The 22,484-nt window shown below is 49.1% G+C and overlaps 2 protein-coding genes and 1 non-coding gene across 11 annotated transcripts; all 3 read left to right on the top strand.

The window, feature by feature from the left end:
- Nucleotides 1-86: 86 nt before the first annotated feature.
- On the top strand, nucleotides 87-5,180 carry CCDC159 (coiled-coil domain containing 159). 6 transcript variants are annotated; one of them, XM_007488505.3, is made up of 15 exons: nucleotides 89-245; nucleotides 350-408; nucleotides 657-817; nucleotides 1,284-1,369; nucleotides 1,943-2,098; nucleotides 2,382-2,415; nucleotides 2,588-2,679; nucleotides 2,771-2,852; nucleotides 3,094-3,262; nucleotides 3,412-3,479; nucleotides 3,735-3,811; nucleotides 4,071-4,177; nucleotides 4,578-4,654; nucleotides 4,750-4,873; nucleotides 5,069-5,180. In XM_007488505.3, exons 1-14 carry the CDS (start codon nucleotides 222-224, stop codon nucleotides 4,839-4,841), a joined length of 1,284 nt encoding a protein of 427 aa, XP_007488567.1. In that variant the 5' UTR covers nucleotides 89-221; the 3' UTR covers nucleotides 4,842-4,873; nucleotides 5,069-5,180. The 6 variants fall into 6 exon arrangements, with proteins under 6 accessions (XP_056678694.1, XP_056678693.1, XP_001364546.2 ...); XM_007488504.3 differs by having other exon boundaries at nucleotides 90-245; nucleotides 3,070-3,262; XM_007488503.3 differs by having other exon boundaries at nucleotides 93-245; nucleotides 3,067-3,262.
- A 134-nt stretch (nucleotides 5,181-5,314) lies between these two features.
- On the top strand, nucleotides 5,315-11,977 carry PLPPR2 (phospholipid phosphatase related 2). Of its 4 annotated transcripts, none has more exons than XM_056822710.1 (9): nucleotides 5,315-6,020; nucleotides 6,825-6,928; nucleotides 7,335-7,523; nucleotides 7,614-7,749; nucleotides 7,902-8,176; nucleotides 8,366-8,542; nucleotides 8,832-8,954; nucleotides 9,748-9,799; nucleotides 10,227-11,977. In XM_056822710.1, the coding sequence occupies exons 2-9, from the start codon at nucleotides 6,863-6,865 to the stop codon at nucleotides 10,559-10,561; spliced, it is 1,353 nt and encodes a 450-aa protein (XP_056678688.1). In that variant the 5' UTR covers nucleotides 5,315-6,020; nucleotides 6,825-6,862; the 3' UTR covers nucleotides 10,562-11,977. The 4 variants fall into 4 exon arrangements, with proteins under 4 accessions (XP_056678688.1, XP_056678689.1, XP_056678691.1 ...); XM_056822711.1 differs by having other exon boundaries at nucleotides 9,648-9,799; XM_056822713.1 differs by lacking the exon at nucleotides 9,748-9,799.
- Nucleotides 11,978-14,515: 2,538 nt separating this feature from the next.
- Nucleotides 14,516-14,574, top strand: MIR137B (microRNA mir-137b). Its single transcript, NR_127485.1, has one exon. It is a non-coding gene; the product is annotated as a microRNA mir-137b (primary transcript).
- Nucleotides 14,575-22,484: the final 7,910 nt, after the last annotated feature.

Genomic DNA, 22,484 nt, shown 5'->3' with positions numbered 1-22,484 from the left:
TACCTCAGGGATAATCCAATCACCTTTCGACTCAGGTATTACAGACAAGAAGTACAACCAATAGTATTTCGAGATCGCCGGGGAGAACTACACACAAAGGTTCCGCCCCTCCACTGTGACTCTTGACTATCCTGATCCTACCCCTTACCTTAGCTTTGTATGGTATCTCCAGTGGATCAAACTTCATCGCTCTGGCTGGGGACTTGTTTTTTTGGTCCCTGATGGGCTTAGAGTATGAGCATCTGGTAGGTATTTCAATTCGATAAACATTTACTGAGCGCCCACTTTGTTCTGGGCCCCAGCAGAAGGGACCCAGGGCATTTTTGCCTTACCCCCACCTCCCACCCAGCAGGGGCCACGCAATGAGGACTCTATGGACCCGATTCTCTTCCAGATGTTCTCTCCCAGGTGCAAACATCTGGCTTTGGCATCCTTAGCATCGAATTCCAATTTCAATGGCTGGGTCTGGGAGGTAGTGGAGTGTAATGAGACAGAATAGGATGTCTGTGGGGATTCCAGGGGTGCTTCCAGATGTGAACAGCTCTTGGGCTGGGAGTGAGGATGGGAAGAGTGGACAGGGCAGGTGCGGGTGGCTGGGCTACTCTTTACATCCTCCTTACCCATTGCTTCTTATTCTTCCCATCCATCCATTCAAGTGACTGTGTCCTGGCCGGAATTCCTCGGGACTCGGACAGTTCTCTTGTGTCCGTTCATACTCCCGGATCATCTTCTCCAAGGGAATGTGCACTGCAGAGTCTTAACAAGTCAGACAAGCAGCTGACTGTCAGTGTTGTCTCACCAAAGCCATGGAGTCTGGGTATGTATAAAATGATGAATGATGTAGTGGTTTAGAGGGGTTGTGAATAGACAAGGCAAGGGCCAGAAGACTGAGGACCAGTGATAGAGGGTGGAGGGATGAGGGAGTGGTGTGTGTGTGTGTGTGTGTGTGTGTGTGTGTGTGTGTGTGTGTGTGGTGGGAGGAGTTGCAGTTTGAGGGTGTAAAGCCTAGGATTTAGAGATCATTATGCTTAGTTCCTGGGCAGGACTTTGGGGTTGGGACACTAGAGGAATGGGGAGCTGGGGTTTCAAGCTTGGGAGACCTGGGGGACTGGGAGTAACTGAGATATTGGTGGTTTGGAGTATTCTTGAAAGGATCCCCTATTGTTCTGAATGCTCCTGAAAAATGATTTAGGTTTCCATTGTGGAGTCCAGTTTGAGTTAAGGATAAGGAGGGGTGTGATCCCTGAAATGTACAGCCCTGTGACCCTAGTTTTGAATGGCAGGTGTGGTTCATAAGATCAACTCAGATTCTCAGAAACTGAAAAATGATGAAAAGGACCTCCTGAAGAATCGACATATCAGTTTCAAGGTCACCTCTTCCATTATTCTCTCAGAGTCCCACCTCCCTGGATCATATAGCGTAGTGTAGTGGGGGAAAGCATTGAATCAGGAGACACTTGAGTTTAAGTCCTAGTTGTACCACTATATCTGGAGGAGAGATTCTTTGTAACTCAGCTCACTTGTCTGAGCTTCATTTTCTTTATCTGTAACATCTGGTTGTTGGGGACCCAGACCAACCTTGTAAAAGGTTGTAAGAAAGTGTTTTGTAATCCTTGACCTGATAGAGAAGAAGCTATTATTTTTTATTATTGTAGAGGCAGTAGATCAGATTCTGGGTTTAGTATCATGAAGACTTGTGTCCAAGTCTGCCTCTGACTGTTATTAGTCATTTGAAACTGTTCAAGTCCTTTCACCTCTAGGTCCCTACAGTTCCTAGAACTTAATTAATTTTCTAGAAGGGAAGGGCCTTTGATCTGTATTGGAAGATCTATGTATCCCCACCTACCCCTGAAAAGTCACAGCCCTTTCACAGGATTTGAGGATTTTGGGTAATGGTGAGTGATGGGATTATAGTTTCCAACTCCCACCTTTATCCCTGCAGAAATTGCTGAGCTCTGAGGAGGTCCTTACCTCGAGCCTGAAGCTGAATGCGATTTCAAAGGGGAGCATGACCAAAAGCCGGAATGTGAACAAGAATAGGAGCCGGAGTCGCAGCCTTAGCCCGAGTTCGAAACCCTTGATAGAGACCAGTGACCAGGTACATGCATGTTTTTGTTATGTGGATAAATCTGATGGGGTGTCCACATGTGTACACCACTGAATGGCTCAGGGTCTTCTTCAAGTCCCTCCTAGATTCTTCTTCCACCCCATGCCTCAGTTTTCCCAACTTCACTTGAGTGAATGAGGAGGGATTTGAGAGGAAGGGAAAACCCCAAATTAGGGTAGAGCTGGGCCCTGGGGATAGTAACAGGAAGAGCTAGAAAAGGGTCTAATATACACCCTACCCTTTTCTTCCATGATCTACCATGCTGGCCCATCAGAGGAGCTTGGAGACAGACAATTTCAAGGCCCAAGGTAAGATACCCTGGGACCACTGGAATAAAGAGGATGAGGCCAACAGCCCAAGGAAATGGGGGAAGCAAGAACTCTGTTTTCTGTGGAATAGGGTAATTCAGACTGCCCTTGCCCTTTCCAGGGTCTAGTGGAATGAGGTGAAAAATAGGGATTGTGATCTCTGATACCCTAGGTAAGGTCTCCACTGTCATGATTCCTGATTCACAAAAACTCTTAAGGATAGACTTGGATTCCCTGAAAAATCAGCTTCAAGCCCAGACCAAAGTGAGTTGACCCATTGTTCTCTTGTCCTTTCTGATGTTGACTTCCACACCCTCTGATCCAGCTTTCTGACATAAGACCTATCTGTTCCTAGGCCTTTGAGTTCCTGAACCACTCTGTGACCCTTCTGGAGAAGGAAAGCAGCCATCAGAGGGTTAAAATCCAGGAGCTAGAGGGTGAGGTTGGGTCTAAAGAGTCAGATCAAGTTAGGATTTGTAGGAGGTGAGCTCAAGGTTAGGGATAGGGAGGGGTTTCCCCCGGTGTGGGATTCTTAAAAGAGATTTCCCAAGGCCAGCCCCTTCTTTCCTAGAGGGGTTGGTAGGAGGGCCAGAGAGAAGGCTGGGGTCAGTCCAGGATCAGAGATCACATTCTCCATCCATCTTTTGGCAGAAGTAATGAGCATGTCTTGCTACCCAGCCCAGGATGACCTCATTAGAAGAGGAGCAGAACTAGGACGACAGGAGCTGTGGCGGGCATTGGCTCGGGGCCTGCAGGAGGTGAAGGAAAATCTTCGGGGGAGTGAAGAGGCCCAGAGGGGCCGGACCACCCGCTCTCTATTACAGCTGGGCCAGGAGATTCGGGAAAGGTGGGGATCCTGAATTGGGGGTACAAGATTTCTGAGAGCAATAGGAAGACATTATGGGGATCAGGAGAGCCAAGGAAGGAGGATAGGGTGGGGGAGCTGTGAGAGGTCATACTATGGATTTGTTGGCTATGTTACCCCTCCCACCCCAGCAAGAAGTTCCTGTGGGAGGAGCTGGAAGTGCTGCAGGAAGAAGTGACCTACATCCATCAGAAACTCAGTATGTCCCCCCCACCCCCACTCATCACCCCTGTGACCCATTCTTCTGTCTCTTCAAATCCTGTCTCCCCTTCCTCCAAGGGCTCCAGCCTTTGAACTGAGGATAGGGGTCTCTAGCCCTCCTCCATCTCTGGGGGATGGTGGTAAACAGTGTTTCAGCTTTTTTTTTAGCCCCCAAACCATGATGGAGGGAGGGGATCCCACTACTCTTTCCTGGAGGCCCTCTCACCCTCTTGTCACCCATTCTTTTATTCAGAATCGCAGGAAGAAGAAATCAACAAAAATCTGGTGAACATTAAAAAGATGCAGAAGAATCAGGTGAAATGTCGAAAGGTAAGGAGAAGGTGGCTGGGGGAAGGGCTGAGAGAGGGGAAAAGGAGGCTGAGAGAGGGACAAAGGGAACTGTTGTTGGGGGGAAGAAAAGATGCCTGGGGAGAAGGAGGCAGGATCTGCTAAAACCTGAGTCCACATATCCCTTCCACCCCCATCTCTGTCTCGATTTGGGCAGAAGCTGAAAGCCAGATTTTGATAGGAGAGATAAGGTAAGGAGAGGGGGCCTTACCTCTGCCTCTACCCAACTCCCTATCCCCAGGTACTAACAAAGATGAAACAGCAAGGGAGCATGGTATCTGAGGAGGATTTGAAGAACAAGGATTCTTGGGGGGAGGAGGAGCTGGAGGAGGAGCTGAATGACATATGGTAAGAAATTGAATCCAGGATGTGCAAACCCATTCCTTGAGCCCACAGGGATCCAGACCTTCACGAGCCCTGTTCTTGGCTTCCAGGGACCCCTATTTCCTCCAGTCTGCTTCTGAACCCACCTGCTACAAATCACTAAGCCACCTAGCTGCAAATTACTTTCCATCTCTGAACCTCAGTTTTCTCCTTTATAAAATGGGGGATGGGGATTAGACTGGGTGATACCCAGGATCTTTGCCAATTCTAAAAAATCCTGTGAGACGAAGACTTGTTGGGAGGAGGCATGATGAAGAACTCGTGCTCCCAGCTCCATCATGACCTGGTCTCCCTGGTTCCCCTGTCTAGATTCCAGCTTTTCCCCCTTCCCCCAAGGACTCTTTTATGCCCTCCCCCTCCCCAGGTCAGCAGTGAACACTCTCGAGAATGCCATTGAAAGCTTATCCCTGACCAGAATCAAAAGCCGAGGAACCCCCAAGGGTGAGTACCCAGGGGAAGCTGAGACTCTGGGGAGAAGAAAAATGCCTTTCCCAAAACTATACCCCAAACACCCTATCTGGAATTCTCTGGCACAGGACGGAAGGGACGTCGCTGTGTGAGTCCGCTGCCAACACCTGCCTGGGCGACAGATTCGGATTCAGATGCCAACCCACCTCACTGCCCGTAGCCGATAGCCTTGACCCATGCAAGACTCCTTCAGTATGGGCACTGATGACAACTCTAGCCCCTGGCCCCCGCCCCTGACCTAGCTGTAGCCTCTTCAGGAGCTCCACCCTCCACCCTTGGCCTCTCACTAGATCCTTCCCTCCCCAGCCCTTGCCCTTTGCCCCTACCTCTCTGAGTAGCCCTGAGGAGGCGCTGACATTTTGCTTTACTAATCTCTTCTCTTCACAGGCTGAGCTGCTGGGACCTACCTACTCAAGGGAAGGGAGGCCTCCCTGAGGGGAGCCTCAGCTCCCAAAATCCCCTAAGAGAGAAAATAAAATAGGAGTGAGACCTTCCCCAACACTGTCTCTTTTCCTGCTGGCCCTCTCCGGTGCTTCCACTTCTTCCTTGGTCCAGAAAGATTGATTCCGTGGGGCTAGTCTAAAGCTGGGGTGAGTGCAAGGCAAGGCAAGGCTAAAGGAAGCTTGAGTCTAACCTTGGGCGAATTCGAACAGAGGCTGGGGGGGCCCATGCCCCAGGCTCGAGCTCCTACCACCCACAGCCGCCCCTTGGCCCAGCCCCCCCACTCAAGCCAAGCACAAAGAAATGGCTCAGCCCAGAAAACACTGCGCGGCCCCCGCCTCCCCAACACGGCCGGCCCTACTCAAAGGTTCCATCCGTTCACTCTGCACGTATTTGTGAGGGTTCTAACGTGTGCCCGGGACAGTGCCAGGTGCAGAGGTTCCAAAGACTGAAGGAAATAAGCCGTGCCCTCCGTTAGATTCCGTTCTGGCGCTCCCTCCCGCTCCTGGACAAGGGCCGAAGGCCAGATGTGAACTCGCTGGGCCTGGGGGGCTGAGCCAGGGAGCGCTTTTCCCAGATGCCCCGCCCGGGGGGCTGGCCCGGTGCTAATGAGCCGGCGCACGGCTGGCGCGCTCCCCCTCCCTCCATCTCTCCATCCATCCTTTGCCTTGGTCCCTGCCGCTCTCTTCCGCTCTGCTCCCGAGGCTGGGGCGGGCTAAGGCAGCGGCGGCGCCGTGAGGGCCAGGGCTAGGCTGTCCTCGGGGTCCGTCTGCTGCCACCTGCCCTCTCGTCAGCCCGAGACACCTGGACATCTGGGACAAAGGAGACCGGCTGGTCCTGGGGCCGGCCTCCCCCGCCGTGGGACGTGAATCCGGGCCATGGAGCGGCCGTGACCCAGGTGGTGCTGTCGGGGATAGGAGCACGATCTGGGGTCTCCACTTACCCCCGCAGGGAATTTGGGAGCCGTCATCTGGGGCGTTGTGGGGGGAGGGGTATTTGAGACCGCTGGGAGGAGATGAGAAGAGGTGATGGGGGAGGGGGAGGCACTACGAGTCTGTGTGTTCGCCCACTCACTTAGGCTTCCCCTCCCAACAACACACACACTCACCCCGGTCCGGGAAACACCAGAACAGCAGGATTGGAACTGTCGCGGGGTCAAGGGGGGTGTCAGTGTGTGTGTGTGGGGGGATGTCGCTGGGGCCCAGACATAGGATGAAGCCCTGGCACGCTGTAGCCAGGGAATCCTTGGATGGAGGGGGCTAGGAGCTAGAGAAAGCAGAGGCCAAATAGCCCAGCGTTTCCCAGTCTTTGCAGGTTATTTCTGGGGAAATGTAAGTCTTAGCTAGGCTCTGTACCTCCCCCAGCATCTAGCAATAGCCTTCTCTAAACACAGGCCTTTCAAGCCTTGGGTAACAATTCTCTGTGGCAGTTATGGGATGGAGGTTAGATTACTGGGAGAACTTTCTGATAGTAGTTAGGGGGTACGAGTGTTCTTCTCTTTCTAGTGAAGGTGGGAGGGACAGAGGAGACACTGAGGCAGAGGGACCAATGGCTGGGTTGGTCAGACACAGCAGTCAAGAAAACCTTAAAAACTTTCGGAGTGAGGGAGAGGACTGAGTCAGCTGTGCTGGGGGACTGAAGCCTGAGGGTTGACTGAAGGGTACATGTGGGGGGGACCCGTGTGACTGGGCCTCTCTCCCAGGCCCCCCCGCCAAGTGTTCCCCTCATCCGAATCCCACCATGGCGAGTGGGCGTCCAGAGCTGAAGAGGAGTTTCTCCATAATACCCTGCTTCATCTTTGTGGAGGTGAGGTCCATTCAGATCAGCAGAGGGGGTTTGAGGGGAGATTTCTGGAAGGAGAAGAGATTCCCTCAACTTTGCTCACTATGTTCTCTCTCCTTGGTTTGTGACTGTCTCTCCTGATCTTTGTTCTCCTTATAACTTCTCTCCTTCTTCCTCTTTTCCTCTCCTCTTCCCTCACTCTCTCCATTTTCCCTTTTTCCCCACTTCCATTTCTCTTTCTTTACCTTTCTTTACCTCTGCACGCTCTCTCCAATTACCCTTACCTGATCCCCTTTTCCCCTCACCTGGAGCTCCACCTTTGTGTCTTCTCTGGTGGCTCTTTCTCTTCTCTCCATATCTCTCCTATGTCACCCACCTGTGTCCTTTGCTCCTGCCTGGTCCCCCCCACCCCCCCACCCCCGGCTGGCAGTCAGTACTTCTGGGTGCCGTGGTGCTTCTCGCCTATCGCCTGGAATACACAGACACATTCCCAGTGCACATGCAGGGCTTCTTCTGCTATGACAGCGCCTATGCCAAGCCCTACCCTGGGCCTGAGGCCACTAGCCGTGTCCCACCAGCCCTGATCTACCCCCTGGTCACTGCGGGGCCTGCCATCACGGTAATGTCCAGGGTCTTGGAAGGTGGGGACTGAAAAAAGGGAGGATGATTAAGGTAGGGCTCCTCCTCGAATGTTGGTCTCTCTTCTCAGATACTTCTTGGAGAGCTTGCTCGAGCCTTCTTCCCAGCGCCCACCTCAACTGTGCCAGCCCTGAGGGAGAAGACTATCGTGTGTGGGGACTGCTGCCGCTTCAGCCCAGCCCTCAGAAGGCTGGTCCGCTTCCTGGGTGCGGGGTGTAAATTGAGACTTAGCCAGGCGGTGGGGCAAATGGGAGTTAGTTTTGAGGGGGTGGGGAAAAGAATGAAGAAAAGCTTCCAGGGCTCAAAATCTGCCCCTAGATGGGGTTCTGATCTTTTTCTCCCTCTCCTTCCTTTCTAGGTGTATACTCCTTTGGCCTCTTCACCACATCCATCTTTGCCAATGCTGGACAAGTGGTAACAGGGAATCCTACCCCACACTTCCTGTCTGTCTGCCACCCCAATTACACAGCTCTGGGCTGCCCACCACCAGCCACAGACAAGCCTGGACTGGACCGGTATGTCACAGACCAAGGGGCCTGTGCGGCCGGCAACCCTGCCTTGGTTGCAGCTGCCCGACGTGCCTTCCCCTGCAAGGATGCAGCCCTGTGTGCATTTGCAGTCACCTATACGGCGGTGAGTCTGAGCCACATCTGGAGAGGGCTGAGACAGAGTACTGGAGTCCAGGCCAAACTTGAAGTCAGGAGACCGTTCCCCGTCTTCCTCTGACCCCCCATTTCCCCTTTCTAGATCCCAATTTTCCAGTCTGTAAAAGGAGGGGGTTCTCAAAGTAGTCTGGTAACCTTCTTCTTTTGTTCCCTGCAGATGTATGTCACACTGGTGTTCAGAGTGAAGGGCTCCCGGCTGGTGAAGCCCTCGCTCTGCCTTGCCCTCCTCTGCCCAGCCTTCCTGGTGGGTGTGGTCCGTGTGGCTGAGTATCGGAACCACTGGTCAGATGTGCTGGCCGGATTCCTGACTGGGGCAGCTATTGCCACCTTCCTGGTCAGTCTCTTTGTGGGACGGGTCTTGACATCCCCCAAAGGATGGATGTGGGAGGGATGGATTCTATAGAAGGAAAGAGGGAAAACCAGTCCATCATACTTTTGTTCCTCAAACCCAAGAGGAGGGTTTGGGTGCAATTTGCCCCAGCCTGGGAGATAGGACCCCTCCCCCAGCCCCTGCCTTCCTCTCGATCGATCCCTGATCCCTTCTCGGTTGAAGTGCTGTGTCTGTGCCAGTTTTTGGTCTTTGGTGGGTGAAAGATCGGTGCCTCCTTTTATTCCTGCTTCAGGTCACCTGTGTTGTGAACAAGTTCCAGAACCGAGTGCCCCTACACCCGAGAGCATTCAGATGGGAGGGTCTGGGCCCAGTGCCTGCCATTGAGAATCCCCTTGAAAAGTTAAATTCAGCCCAGGTAAGGAGCAGCTGACCACCCCGTCTCCAGTTCCTGACTTCTCTACCCAGCTGGTGAGCTAGAACCTTGGACTTCTTCCCTTAAGGAGCCAGTGCCAAGTGAGGGGCAAGCGACAGGCAGACACTGAGCATCCTTGAGAGTAGGGGTCCCCATATGGTATTGGGGAAGCTTGGGATGGGGCTAGAGATGGGTTCACCTCATCCATCCACTGGAACAAACATGGTAGGAAGGGACCCCAGGGTGTGGTCTATCTGGTAGAGGGGATCCTTATTCTCTGTATTTATCAACAGCCTCCTATGAATAGGGCTGCTTCAAATCAGAGAGGGTTCTCCAAAAGGTTGAAGGGTCACTACTGCTATAATATAGTGGAGAAAGAGTGTCAGAGGTCCCAGATTCAAATCTTGACTTTGCTATTTATTCCGTTTGACCCTGGGCAAGTCACCTCATCAGACCCCAGTTTCCCTAGCGGTAAAATGATTTCCAAGGCCTTTTGCTTGCCCTCCCCCACTCCCATTTGGAGGTCATGACCAGTGACTCCTAATTTGGGATCCCCCATCCTTGAGGAGAATGGTAAGGGGGGGGAGTATGGTTAATGCTGGAAACTCTTTCTCTTCCATGTGCCCTCCCTTTCCCATCTACCCCCCTCCATTATTGCCCTCCTGGTGTCCACCCTAACTGGGGGGGGGCCCTCAGTCAGCTCAGGAACAGAAACACGAGCCGCCGGGACAGGGCCAGGGGCCAGGGCTGGGGCCAGCCGGGCCACTAGCCCGCTCCCTCTGCCTGTCTGTCTCAGGAGCCCAAGACCACTGCACCCCCGCTGCAGCCTGCCCGCCTCACCCCACCCAGTGAGTGAACTGTTCTTCTCACCCCACCAGAACCCCCTTCCACACCCAGCCTTTATTCTGGTCCCCTTCCTACTCCCTGGGACCAGCAGCCCTCTCCAGCGAGCTTTCCTTCCTTCCCTTTGCCTTCCATCTCCAGCCTTCAGTGGGTCAGATAATGTAGCGTAAAGGGCACTAAATGGGAAAACCACAGCATCTGGGTTCAGACTCAGGTTCTGGAGAGTGCCTAAGGTGCTTTCTAGCTCAAAATTCTAATCAGTTCAGAATTACTGGAAGAAAACAGCCTGAAAAAAATGCCCCCTTCCCTCTCCCTCTCATGTCCAGAGCTCTGTCTATGGGGGGCTGCCAGCTCTAGCCCTATGCCCTGTTCCCCAAGACTTCTGTGCTTTGGAGCTTCCCATCCCAGCCTTGCCCTTGCCTGTCTCCCCAGAGTTGCAGAGCTGTACCCGTCGGGGCCACCTGATCCCCAGCTGCGTGTCTTCCCAGGCCCCCCCGATGTGTTCTTCCCCACGTGTCCCCCGCGCTCGAGTGAGGTCTGAGCCAACTTTGCCTGCCATGGTCCCTGGGCCCAGCCAGGGCCCCCCACCATCCCCTGGACCATCAGTGGCCGGTGGGGGTGGGGGTGGGGGTGGCCGGGGCCGGAAGCTGCTGCTGCCCACTCCTCTGCTGCGGGACCTCTACACCCTCAGTGGACTCTACCCCTCCCCCTTTCATAGGGACAGCTTCAGTCCCTACCTGTTTGCCAGCCGGGACCACCTGCTATGAACTCAGGTTCCTGGGTCCTGAGAGCCTCTGGCCCCAGATCCTCCCTGGAGCCAAATGTTCTCAGGCTGAGAGAGAGAGAGAGAGAGAGAGAGAGAGAGAGAGAGAGAGAGAGAGAGAGAGAGAGAGAGAGAATGTGTGTGTGTGTGCCTGCCTGTGTGTGTGTGCCTGCCTGTGTGTGTCCCCACTAGCCAGTTCCACATGGGGATGGGGATCAGGATGGGTGGAGAATTAAAAGAAAGTCGAGGCCTAGGTGGCTACATCCCTACCCCCCTCCCTAGATGGCTGGGCCCCAGGAGGGTCTTCATCAGCAGGTCTGGGGGAATCGGGGATTGGGAAAGCTGATGGGGGAGACCCTCCATTGTCCCAGTGTTTGGAGAGGGGCCTGAAGCGCCTTCTTTATAGGCAAAAGCTAATAGAAGTAACCCTTGACCTCTTCTGCACATTGAGGGCCTCTGTGTCTGTTGCCAACGAGAAAGCCCACATTTCTGAGACTTGGGAGTGGGAGAAGAGAGATGTGGAGGGATATCTGACACCAGCCAATGAGAGGGCTTCGTGTCTAAGAATAACAGGGGATCTTGGTGCTTGCTAGGGTTGGGCTCCAGATGTTCTGGAATGCCAGTATTGGGTAATGATTCCTAATGATAGGCCCTAGGTATCAAAGAGTTCTTGGGGCACAGGGGTGGAGAGGGAAGAAGGAAAAGCCACCAATGGGAGTCCCTTTGGATGACTTCGAGATCACCTTTCTTCAGATAGCAGGATGGAGAAAGGCAGTGTATGTAGTGGGAAGGCATTAGATTATCAGGGTCTTTCTACTAAAGCCACAGTTCTCATTTTCTTCCCATTGCAAGGTCATTTGGTGGGGAAGCTCCCACCCAACCCTGGTAGCCTCCCCTAATCCCCCCAGCCAAGTTGAACTTCCCCCCTCATGCCCTAATTCCAGTCATTATCTAAATGACCTTGGACTCTGAGTTCCTCTCCAGCCACCAGTGCTAGGAAGAAGGGATTCTTTTCTACCCTGGGCTCTGAGACTAAAGTAGGGAAAGGGGAAAAAGGAGAAATTGGTACTGATTCCCCCCCCCCAACTGCCCTTTCCATTTTGTGGGAGTTAGGGTAGAGGAGAGGATTCTCCTTTTGAACCTAAGGTCAGAGTCTTGTGGTAGAGAATAGAAAAGAGGCAGGGGGTTTCTTGTGACATACACCCTTGGGCAATCAGTTTTCATGCCCTGCTTCTTTGTCCCACCTCTACAAAAACAAATTAAAAAATTTCCTGACTTCCTGAATTGGCTGTGCCAGTCTCAGGGCTCAATGCCCCCCAGCAGCCCTGGCCTGCCCCGAGGAAAGCTAAAGGGGGTAACAGAGACCTTTCCTCCACTTGCAGTTTCACAGCCTTTAATAAAGATTTGTTTGTATCAGAAATACCCTGGCATCTGTTTCATCTATGCCTCCAATAGTATATGTGTGACTACAGTCCTGGTATGTGATTTAACCATGTGCCTGTTGTGGTGTTGTGAATATGGCTAGAGCTTGTGAAGAAGAGGGCCAGAAGTGTAACAAGGTCTGGCTCATGGAGCCTTGATCCAGAGTAGAAATTTTAGATGGCAACCCCTGTTGAAAATACCTCCTCCTCTTCAGCAGCTCCCAATCCTCTCCTGAGGCTCCCTCTATCCAGGGTCTAACCCCTGCTGCTCCTCCAAGGTGCCACTACTCCCCACTGGTGGCCATTCCTTCAGCCATGTAGAAATCTCCTGGATTCTGCCTCCTCCAGCCCCCTTGCCCTATCTCCAAAGCAAAACTTGCCATAAGTCCCTGGAGAGAATGCCCCAGACTGCTGTAGAAGGGTTTGCAGGGGCATTGAGGGGTACAGTCATCTGGGCAGGAACATTGCCGCCCTGGCTCCCTTCTTCACATGCAGTAAAATGAAGGGATGGAATGGCGCCATCTCCAAGGTCCTTTCAATTCCCGAGCTGTAAGATTGTCAGGTGGAGGTTCAGTGTCTCTGGCTCGTGAGTCCCATTCGGTCTCATTCTCTCACTGCCTCTCTCATACAAGCCCGGTTTAGTCACCGGCGGACCTAGGCATCCTCAAAGACAAAATCACAATCTCAGAGAGAGTCAGGTTACGGGGGAGGGGCAGGTGCGTGGTCTGTGACCCGCTTCACATCCCGAGGGCTCCCTGACTGGGGCTGGGAGCAGGAAGGGACTGGGACCCGTTTACTGAGGCCTGCCACCCTGGTATGCAACTGGAACCCACGTACCCTCCTTTCCCCCGGCCGAGAGTGGGGGCGCGGGGGCGTGGCCGCGGGCGGGGCAGGCGGTGGAAAGGAGTGAGCAGGGCTAGGGCCAGGGCGGCCTCCCCAGGCCAGGCGGTGTCCGCTGCCTCCTGCTGATGCTCTGGGCCGCGCCCCCTTCTCTGGAGAGGGGTAACAAGATCAAGGCCCGGTAGATGTGAAGGAAGGTGGGGAGCAAGAGGGGAGAAACCTGGTCGGGATTGGAGGCTTCCCTAGAAGTGGGGGCTGCCACGGGGAGGATGCCTCTGTCTATCGGCCCTCTCCTCTGCCCCGGGCCCAGCCCCAGTCTTACTCCCTCCACTGCAAGGGGCGGGGTCGTGGGGGGAGCGGTGGCTTTTCCAGAAAACACAGATCTTTCTGGAGGGGGGGGGGGGGGAGGCGGGGAGCTGGGCCGGGCCGGGCGGGGGCGAGGCACGGGCGGCGCAGGATTCTCCCGGGATCCACAGACAAAGGGTGAGTCCGCCCCCGGCCCCGGCACCCTACTCACTACGATACCAGTCCCCCAGAACCTTAGCTCTTGACCTACAGAATCCCGAACTTCCTAAGAGTCGGGCCTCTTCGACCCCTTGAACCCCATAACTCCAACCCGACCCCGCCTCCGGCAGGCCTTGATCCCCAATACTCAGAACTCCCCAGTCGCTGTACTTCAGAATCCCTCAGGTCCCTGGCTGGGGCCTTCAGCCTGGGGTACCACATTCAGCGGAAGGCTGAAGTGAAGCTTCTCCCTATCCTGAACTGCACCTGTGTCCCTTTCTGTTTTACTCCCACTTCAACCGCCTCTCCGGGTTTCTCTCTCTCTTAGGGTTCTCCATGCCTCTTCTCCCTCCCCCCCCCCCACAGTTATTCCCCGGACTACTGTCCTACCCTCTTCTCCACAGCTCTGACCTGTCTGGGCTACCCAGGAAGAGCGATCCTTCCTGGAACCCTCAGCGTCCTCCCAAGCTGGGAGGCTGGAGCTGGGAGCTGTCCGCGGTTCTGAAGTCGGGCCTGAGGCTGAAGGAGGGGGTTGTGACACTGCCCCGCCCCTGCTCCCGGCTCCGCCCCGCAGGGTCTCCAGGGCCTGGGGGTCTAGAGATGGTCTCTAAGCCCCCAGGCCTAGGAAGAGCACTTAGGCCGGTGCTACCAGAGTCCCGGAAGAAGGTCCTAGATCCTGGGGATAGAGGAGGGAAAGGGAACTCTGGGAAGCGGAGGCTTCCTCTGGGAGTGGAACTGGGTAGCCCAACTCACTGTAGAGATTCTGGGGATAAAAGATATTTTTGTTCAGGTGTGAGTTGGATTAGATTTCCTTTGAGAAACTCCAACTCTTAGGTCCTGGGTCCGAGGTGGAGGGAGTGTGGTTCTTAGGGGTCTAGAAGAGAATTCTGAGGGTGAAGTGCCCAGTGGGCAAACTACTGCAGGAGTTGGGGTGGGAGGAGGTGAGGGCTTGGCCTGGGTTACCTGGGAGGTCTGTGGACCTGGAGTTCGGCTGAGATGATAGAGTCCCAAGTTGGAGTCCGGGTTCTAAGGTCAATGTGCGGTTGGGCCAGAGCCAGTTTATATTGTGACCACAAACCTGCTGGATCCCAGAGCTTCTATTGCTGCTACCACTGTGTCTGGTATGGCCAAGGAGTTCTTCACCCTGGGGGCCACCATCTTGACCCTACCCCATTGCCTAGCCCCCCGCGATGACGGGTATTCTTGGGTAGATAATACCAATGGCGCTGTTATTGCTTGAGAATACACGTAGTCGAGGGGAGGCCTCTTCGACGATCCCCACCCTGGTACTCAGCCTTTCCCAAAGGGGACAGGGTCTAGCCAGGGACTGAGGACCTGGGGAAGGGGGTTGGAGTGTCTCCCAAAATCTTTCTATCCCCATCTCCCTCCTTTCATCTTATCTATCTAGGCCCCATTCCCCACACACATTCTTCTCTTCAATCTCCTAGCCTCTTTCCTTCTACCTTCTTCTCAATCTTTGACCTTTTCATGCTACTCCTTGCTTTATCCAAGAGGACCTCCCTGCAGTTAGGACCCTTGTGATGACCTAATCAAGAAGCAACAGACTTTGGGAAAGGAGACAAATGAGCCTTCCCCCCCCCCCAACATATTCCTCTTAGCACACCCAAAGCCTCTAAGCGGTCAAGGGTGACTGGGTATGTCTGTGTACTGGTGTATGTCTCTGCTAATGTGAGTGGGGGAAGGGGAGCTAAGCTTGTAGGCTGGGGGTGCCACCCAGGACTAGACGTGTGTGTAGAAAGGGAGGTGGAAAGAGGAGCTGGGTAGAACCTATAGATTGAGGGCATCTCCATGTGCCTGCAGTGGGAGATGGGGTATGTTACTGAGCCTGTAGGCTGGGGAGGGAGCCTGCTCATGGAGCCCTGATGGGGTGCATTTATGTGCTACTGCTCTGCTGCTGTTTCCTGGTCCCAGAAGCCTCCACCCACCTGGGATCTCTTAGCAACAGCCTTTTTCTGGTTGCCAAGCAATGGCTCTAGGATGGGGAGTGATTGACAGAAGGAGAATGGACTGGGCAAAGAAGCTGAGCCAAAGCCATTCATCTTATCTTCCCTCTATTTCCCAGTCCCCAGGGTTCTATAGTGTCTCTCCAGTCTTTGTGGTCCCAAGTGTCTAGAATTTCTGGAACATAAAACATTCCTCCCAATTGTTCCCAGTGCCTGGAACAACTCTCCCTGTTTCTCCAATAACTATGCTCACACACACACTTGCAATTTATTCACTCACACCCCACTGACCCCCAATGCCTAGACCAACCCCTCTTGAATCTCTACACATGTGTATATATGCCCCAACTTATAAAAGAATCCCTCCAAAACCATAAGGCTCCTTTAGGATGACAGGATTGGAATCTGAAAAAAAAAAAAAACCAACCCTTGGGTTTCATCTACTTCTATTCTCTTGTTATACAGACAAGGAAAATAAGAAGGGTAAGAATTGTCCCAAGTCACGCATGGTAAGTGGCAGAGCCAAATCCAGGGCTGAATCTACTCCATAGGAGCTGTGAGAATGAGGGCAACATGGAGGAAGGGCAAAAGGGTATTTATTTATTCATTTTTATGGGGGGAAAGTACTTGAGACTGTGCCTGTCCCCTCTTCTTATTGAACAAGCAATTGGTTCTCCATTGGCCAGGGAAATGGGACAGGTAGCAAGTAGGAAAAATACCTGGATCTAGTGGATGCCTGAAGGTATATGAATGTAGGAATGAATATATGCCTGTGTGGAACAGGTGAGTATAAATATGGATTATGCCCACACACTTAGACAGAGAAATATGCCCTGCTTATATACCCAGGCAGGTCTATGGAACCCTAGGCCTAATCCCAGAGGATCATATAAAAACAACCTCAGAGATTAAGGGTCATGTGTTGTTGTTTTTTACACAGCTCCCTGGCAATACATACAATTTACTTGAAACAAAGCCTCTCTTTTCTAAGGATCCTAGTCTGGAGAAGGGAAAGCCTAGGAAGCCTAAACCTATAATTAGGGTTGAAAGATTTGAGGCCCTGGTTTAAATCCTACCTCCACTATATGTACCACCTGTGGCAAGTCACATCTCCCTTGGTTGACCTCAGTTTCCTCATCTGTTAAGTAATAGTCCCTCAGTATATGTGTGCCTGTGTGTGAAGGAAGTAACAAAACTAAGGTCCATTCTGGCTCAAAACTCTGTCATCTTTATAGGCCAAGGGATGCCCTGTCCTGAAATGATTCAGTTGGGTGAAGGAGAAGAGAAAGAGAGAGAAGAGAGGAGTGGAAAAATAACAAAGAGAGAAAATGGAGAAAGAGGAGGAAAAGAATCTTAGTTTTAGAAAGGAATTCAGAGGCTTCTTCATCTGATCCATACCTCATATGAAATTCTCTTAACAGGCGCAGCTCAGTGGATTGAAAGCCAGATATAGAGATGGGAGGTCCTAGGTTCAAATCTAGCCTCAGACACTTCCCAGCTGTGTGACCCTGGGCAAGTCACTTAACCCCATTGCCTAGCCCTTACCACTCTTCTTCCTTAGAATCAATGCACAGTACTGATTCTAAGATGAAAGGTAAGGGTTAAAAAAAAAAAAAGAAATTCTCTTAACAACATCTGTCCCAAATCTTGACTAAGTCTAATCCCTCTTCAACAGGACGTCCCTTTAAATTCCTGAACACCTCTTTTTTTGTCTCCAAGTCTTCCTTCTCCAGATAAAATATTCCCAATTCTATCAAATGATTTGCATACATTATAATCTATAATCCCCTCACTTCCTCAATAGACTCCATTTTGTCCATTTCCCCCCATGAAATGTAGCCCCAGAATTGGAAACAATACTCCAGATTTAACTTAACCAGAATATATCTCAACATCAGGATTATCAACATTCTTTGTTTCAGACACAATTTCTTTATGAACACATCCTCCAATTCCTTTAGGTCTGGAGTTTGGTTGCCATACTTTTGTTTCATAAAATTTGTTTCCCTAAAATTTACAGACTTTTTTATGTTTATTATTTCTTAGTCATTCTTTCTTTAACCTGTACTTGGATATTTTGATTTTTGAAACCCAAGTCTAGGACTTTATATGTAAATTTTGTTTGTCTAGATTTGATTCATTGTTCTAGTTTGTTGGAATCTTTTGAGACTCTAATTTTGTTATCCAACATGGAATTTCCCTATTAACAATGAGTCTTTTCTAAATTCATGCATTATTTTTACATAACAAAATACCAAGAACAGAACCCTGGGACACAAATACATTAAGGTCTATTCTTTCAATCTGGTTGTTCAATCAGTTCAGTATCCAACTAATTATAAAATTCTCTAACTAATATACTTCCATTTTGTCCATAAGACCAGCAGGTAACACTGTCAAGTACTTTGCTGAAATTTAGAGACAGCATGGCTATAGCACTGCCCTTTTCTGCTTTCTTAGTAACCCTCTCAAAGACAGAAGTGTGGTTAGACTGGCACAACCTGTGTTTGATGAAACCATGCTGAATCTTAATGATCACTGCTTCCCTTTCTAGAGGCTTATAAGCCATTTTTCCATTATATGACTCATGTGAATACTGTTGTATGTGTTCCTCAGGTAACACTTAGGACACTAAAGTACTAAAGCAACCCACATCTCCTTGTGTTCTGTCTTCTTAATAATAAGGGTTAATTAGGGTCAGCTAGGTGGCACAGCAGATAGAGAGTCAGGCCTGAAATGGAGAAGACCTCAGATTCTTCTTAGCTATATGACATTGGGCAAGCCACGTAATCCTGTTTGCCTTGCTCTTTCCCTCTTGTCTTGGAGTTTTTACTAAGCCCAAAAGTAAGGGTTTAAATAATATCTAATTGCTAACATTTATATAGTGCCTATTATGTGCCACCTAAGAACTTAACATACATTATCTATTTGATCCTCTCAATAACCTTGCTGGTAGGTGCTATTATCACCCCCATTTTATAGCTGAAGGAACTGAGACAAATATCTGTCAAGTGATTTATCCAGGATAACATAGCTAATAAGTGATTGAGGCTTGGATTTGAACTCAGATATTCCTGACTCCAGACCTGTTGCTGTAGCCCACTGTGCCAATTAGCTGCCACCTATGGGAAGGAAGGGTATTACTCTATCAATTAGCAAATGAGGGGATATAATACATAATTTTCCCACCAGGTGGCACACTACTACAGCCAGCAGCCAAGTGGTCACAGGGAATGAACCTCCCACCAAGGGTTCAGATACTTGACTCATAACCATTTTTTTTTCTATCATCCTTTGAGTTCTAGGGTAGTCCAGGGGTATGTTTGAATATCTTCTCTATAGTTAGCAAAATCACAGTTAATTATTTAATGAACTGGAGAAACTCCATTTTACAATAGTAGTTACATGTAGCTATATATTAAATCTCTTAGGATTAGATAAATATCAGTTATTGAATATATAATTTATTAACTATTAAATAAGCAATAAAATAAAGGCAGCTAATTGTTTATAATATTTGGTTGAGAGAAATATCACAGCAAGAAGCATCCCAAACCCTTCTTATAACTGCAAATGACTTCACTTCTGAAAATATAAATCCACACCATTATTTCATTCTATATGTCAAATAAAGTCTCTTCACAAGAATCCGCTTCATCTTCTTAAGGTAAAGATTATAAAAGTTTTAATCAGGAAAAATTCTCTCAATTTTGTTTCTTTTTATCTGATCCATTTTCTCTCCAGTCTTATGAGCTTCTCTAAAGCTACCCATCTGAACATTCTCTCCAAACTGACAATTAAAATTGCCATTTCCACACAGCAACGTAGATACTCTGTAGAGAGCCTTTTGAAACATATGTTATGATAGAAAAATCTATGACTTGCCATGCCTTCATCCCATATCTGAAAGTTCTTCCCTAAGGAAATAAGTGATGTCAGATCACAGAAACTACGATCCTCTGAAAAAAAATTTTTTTTTGCTATATACTTTACTTAATAAAGCAAAAATTCAAGGAATAAGTCTTCAGTACTTTTATATGGGTATTCTTCCTAAACCATATTTTTCAACCTCCTCTTGTACTCATAGGTGAGAATGAGAGGAGGGCTAGGGACTAGATTCCAACTGGGTCCTAGACAAGAACAGAAGAGAAAAGGAAAGACAAAATGTTCTGAAATATAAATCTATATTCTTGCCTCTTCATCAGATTATGAAGGTCCCCCCTCCTCCAGTTTTGTTTGCCCAATCACATCAGTCATTCAGTCTCTGATTTCTGAAACCATTTGGATTACCTGTGCATCACTGACCTTAGGTAGTTTTTTTGTTAGCAACAGCTCAATTTCAGGTCCCTAGGAGCGTCAATGATGGTGTGATCTCTTGTAGTCCAAGTCCTGTGTCTAAATATTTCTTGTCTCTAGCATGATCAACAGGAGGTCCCTCCCAACAATTCTGAGTCCCAGGGATAAAGGCAAAAAGTAAAAAGGGTAAAGGCAAAATTGTTTGCCCAAATACAAAATCTCAACATACTTCACTCTTCTTTCACTTCACTTCCATTCTTGAATATCCACTGAATATCCAGTATTGTCCAAGTCTTTTCATGGTAGATTTGAGATGGGAAGGCTTAGTGATTGCTCCTGAGAAACACTGTATTATTTCTTTTTCATCTCACCTAAAGGCAGCTATTGGATAAAGAGATGGACATGAAGTCAGGAAGATCTGAGTTAAAATCTGGTCTCAGACACTTACTAGTTGTGTGACCCTGGGCAAGTCACTTAGCCTTTCCTTCAGTTACCTTCACCTGGGCCCTGGAGGGAATAATAATTTTTTCAAACCCTTGCTTTCTGTCTTAGAATCAATACCAAGTATTAGTATTGTAAGGGTTAAATTAAGGAGTTTGATAAAATGAGAAGAGAAGTTTAACAGAAACTTTGTTTAATTTAAGAAAGAAGATAGAAAAGAGGAAAGAGAGATTATTAATCTTATACCCTATAAATATACCTAAAAATCCTAATACTATCTAAAATTTCCTGAAACTACCTCTAATTGTCTTCTGAGGACAGTTTTTTTTTTCTGCCTGGCACACCAGGCCTATCTAACCTACTCTATCTAGAAATGATTTACTAACTACCCAACTCCCTAAAATAATAGACAGCCACCACTCTCTCACTCCTTCAATCAGTTTTCTATGGCAGCTCAGCTATCAGTAGCCAACTGCCAGCAGATCCTTGCCTCAGAGACAGACCTCCTGCTCTCTAGAGATCCCAGAGGCAAATGACCTTCTTCCCTCAGTGGCTGCTTCCTTTATCTCCTCACTGATCAACTGTCCTCCCTAACTTCCTGTCAGAGGGCAGGCCACTTCTCCTCAGTATCCCAGTCTCTTTGGTAATGGAACCTTCAGCTCTGGCTTACTGTTCCTGTTAGTTCTGATCTACTTAGAAACCCTGCTCTCTCTAGCCTCTTAAGGAGACAGAGGGTGAGATCAAGAAAATCCCTTTAACAGTTCCAAGGCATAAGAGCAGTAAGGGCTAGGAAATTGGGGTTAAATGTCTTGGCCAGGGTCCCCAAGAACTCCTTTCTCCAGGCCTGGCTCTCTATCTGTTGAGTCACCTACCTACCCTATGAATAATAATTTGAGAGAAATAAGAAATAAATGGATATGGCATTAATACAAATTTACAAATACATTCTGGAATTTTGACAGGAATCAGGGTCAATGTGGTGAAATTTGGAGTTTGAGTCTTTTGAGTTTTGTCTTTTTCTGGAAACTGACATTCACCCCTCTATAATCCTGCAAAACTTATTTTCCCCCTTTATTTTATTTTTTAAAACCTTTACCTTCCATCTTAAAATCAATACTGTGTATTGGTTCTAAGGCAGAAGAGTGGTAAGGTCTAGGCAATGGGGGTTAAGTGACTTGCCCAGGGTCACACAGTTTTCCCTTTATTTTTAAGGATCCCTCAACACAGGTGAACAATTATTTTTGTTTGTTCTTTCAGAAACACTGGGTATATAAATCATTTAGTGATGGGGAGAAATCATTGAGAAGTGACCAGAGGTGAGTATTTCTTCTTTCTCTCTATCTATTATTCATGCCCACTCCAAATAGGAGTTTTACCCATATCCTACCTTTGAAAAAAAGGTTTAATCTTTCAAAATTCAGTGCTGGTCACCCATAGCCATAGTCATAGGCATTAAGTACTGACTATAACTTGGAAGATCAGTCAAGATCAGAACTGTTTGGGGGAAGTGGGAAATGAATAAAGGAAGAGAATGGAAAAAAGTAGAAATGAGAAGGAAAATGAGAATGAAGGACAGAAGGAGGAAGATTAAGGAGAGGTATTTGAAACAGGAGGAAAAGAGAAAGAAGAGAAATAGAGGAGAAAAGAGAGACAAAAGAAGAGGGGAGGAAGAAGGAAGAATGAGGATAGAGGAAATGAGAAAGATTGAGAAGAAAGAATAGGAGAACATTAGATGGCTTCTCTTGACTCTGCACACATTACCAAGATGTGATTTATGGTTGATATAGGATACAATTTGTAAATTATGTTCTTTTGATCTTTAGGATGGTTTTTGTACATGACTTCTGGGTATCCCTTTGCAATATTACTTCCTGCTATTACCATTCTATACTGGCTATTTATAAACTTACACATTATATTGACTGGAAAGAGGAGTGGGTAATCAAAGTATAATAAGTTATTTGTTAATTAGCTAAGTAGAGATTCTTGATAATTAGGTATATTGATAAATAGGTATATTGATAAATAGGTGATTGGCTAGAGAGATGGGTTTGAATGAGCTGTGCTCCTTTAAATTCAGACAGTGGAATCCTTAAGGGATTATGGAAAGAGAATTCCCAGCTTCCCCTAGCAGGGGGCAATTAGGAATTACTGGAAACTCTTTGGGTTGGTTGTTCAGAGAGTAGATGGTTGGCTTCTCCTGTGGGAAATCTTGGAAGGGTTGGTGACAGTTGGTTAGGAAAATACCTGGAGATTTGGAAGAAGATTGAAAGCAGATCATCTGTGAGAGAGTCTGACTTGGCCATTTCCTGTGAGACTGCAGGGGATGGACAGAGCCCAGCAGGGGGCAGAATAGAGCAGCTTCTGTGAATTTGTCAGAAGCTGAATGCTTAACAGCGGAAGAGACAAGAGACACTGAATCTTGGAGACAAATGATAAGGAAAGGCGTTTAATTATTAAC

The sequence above is a fragment of the Monodelphis domestica genome, chromosome 3 (assembly GCF_027887165.1).
Source record: "Monodelphis domestica isolate mMonDom1 chromosome 3, mMonDom1.pri, whole genome shotgun sequence".
NCBI lineage: Eukaryota > Metazoa > Chordata > Mammalia > Didelphimorphia > Didelphidae > Monodelphis > Monodelphis domestica.
The sequence above is the reverse complement of the archived record's forward strand: the minus strand, read 5'-3'. Positions and strand labels throughout refer to the sequence as shown.

What these genes read in the sequence shown, in the direction of transcription:
- CCDC159 (XM_007488503.3), top strand. Translation starts at nt 222, where the DNA reads ATGGGCTTAGAGTATGAGCATCTG. An exon ending in GCTTAGAGTATGAGCATCTG is followed by an intron (nt 246 to 349) that starts GTAGGTATTTCA and finishes CCTCCCACCCAG; the next exon opens with CAGGGGCCACGCAATGAGGA. An exon ending in CTACATCCATCAGAAACTCA is followed by an intron (nt 3,480 to 3,734) that starts GTATGTCCCCCC and finishes TCTTTTATTCAG; the next exon opens with AATCGCAGGAAGAAGAAATC.
- PLPPR2 (XM_056822710.1), top strand. Translation starts at nt 6,863, where the DNA reads ATGGCGAGTGGGCGTCCAGAGCTGAAGAGGAGTTTCTCCATAATACCC. An exon ending in CCTGCTTCATCTTTGTGGAG is followed by an intron (nt 6,929 to 7,334) that starts GTGAGGTCCATT and finishes CCCGGCTGGCAG; the next exon opens with TCAGTACTTCTGGGTGCCGT. An exon ending in AAGGCTGGTCCGCTTCCTGG is followed by an intron (nt 7,750 to 7,901) that starts GTGCGGGGTGTA and finishes CTTCCTTTCTAG; the next exon opens with GTGTATACTCCTTTGGCCTC.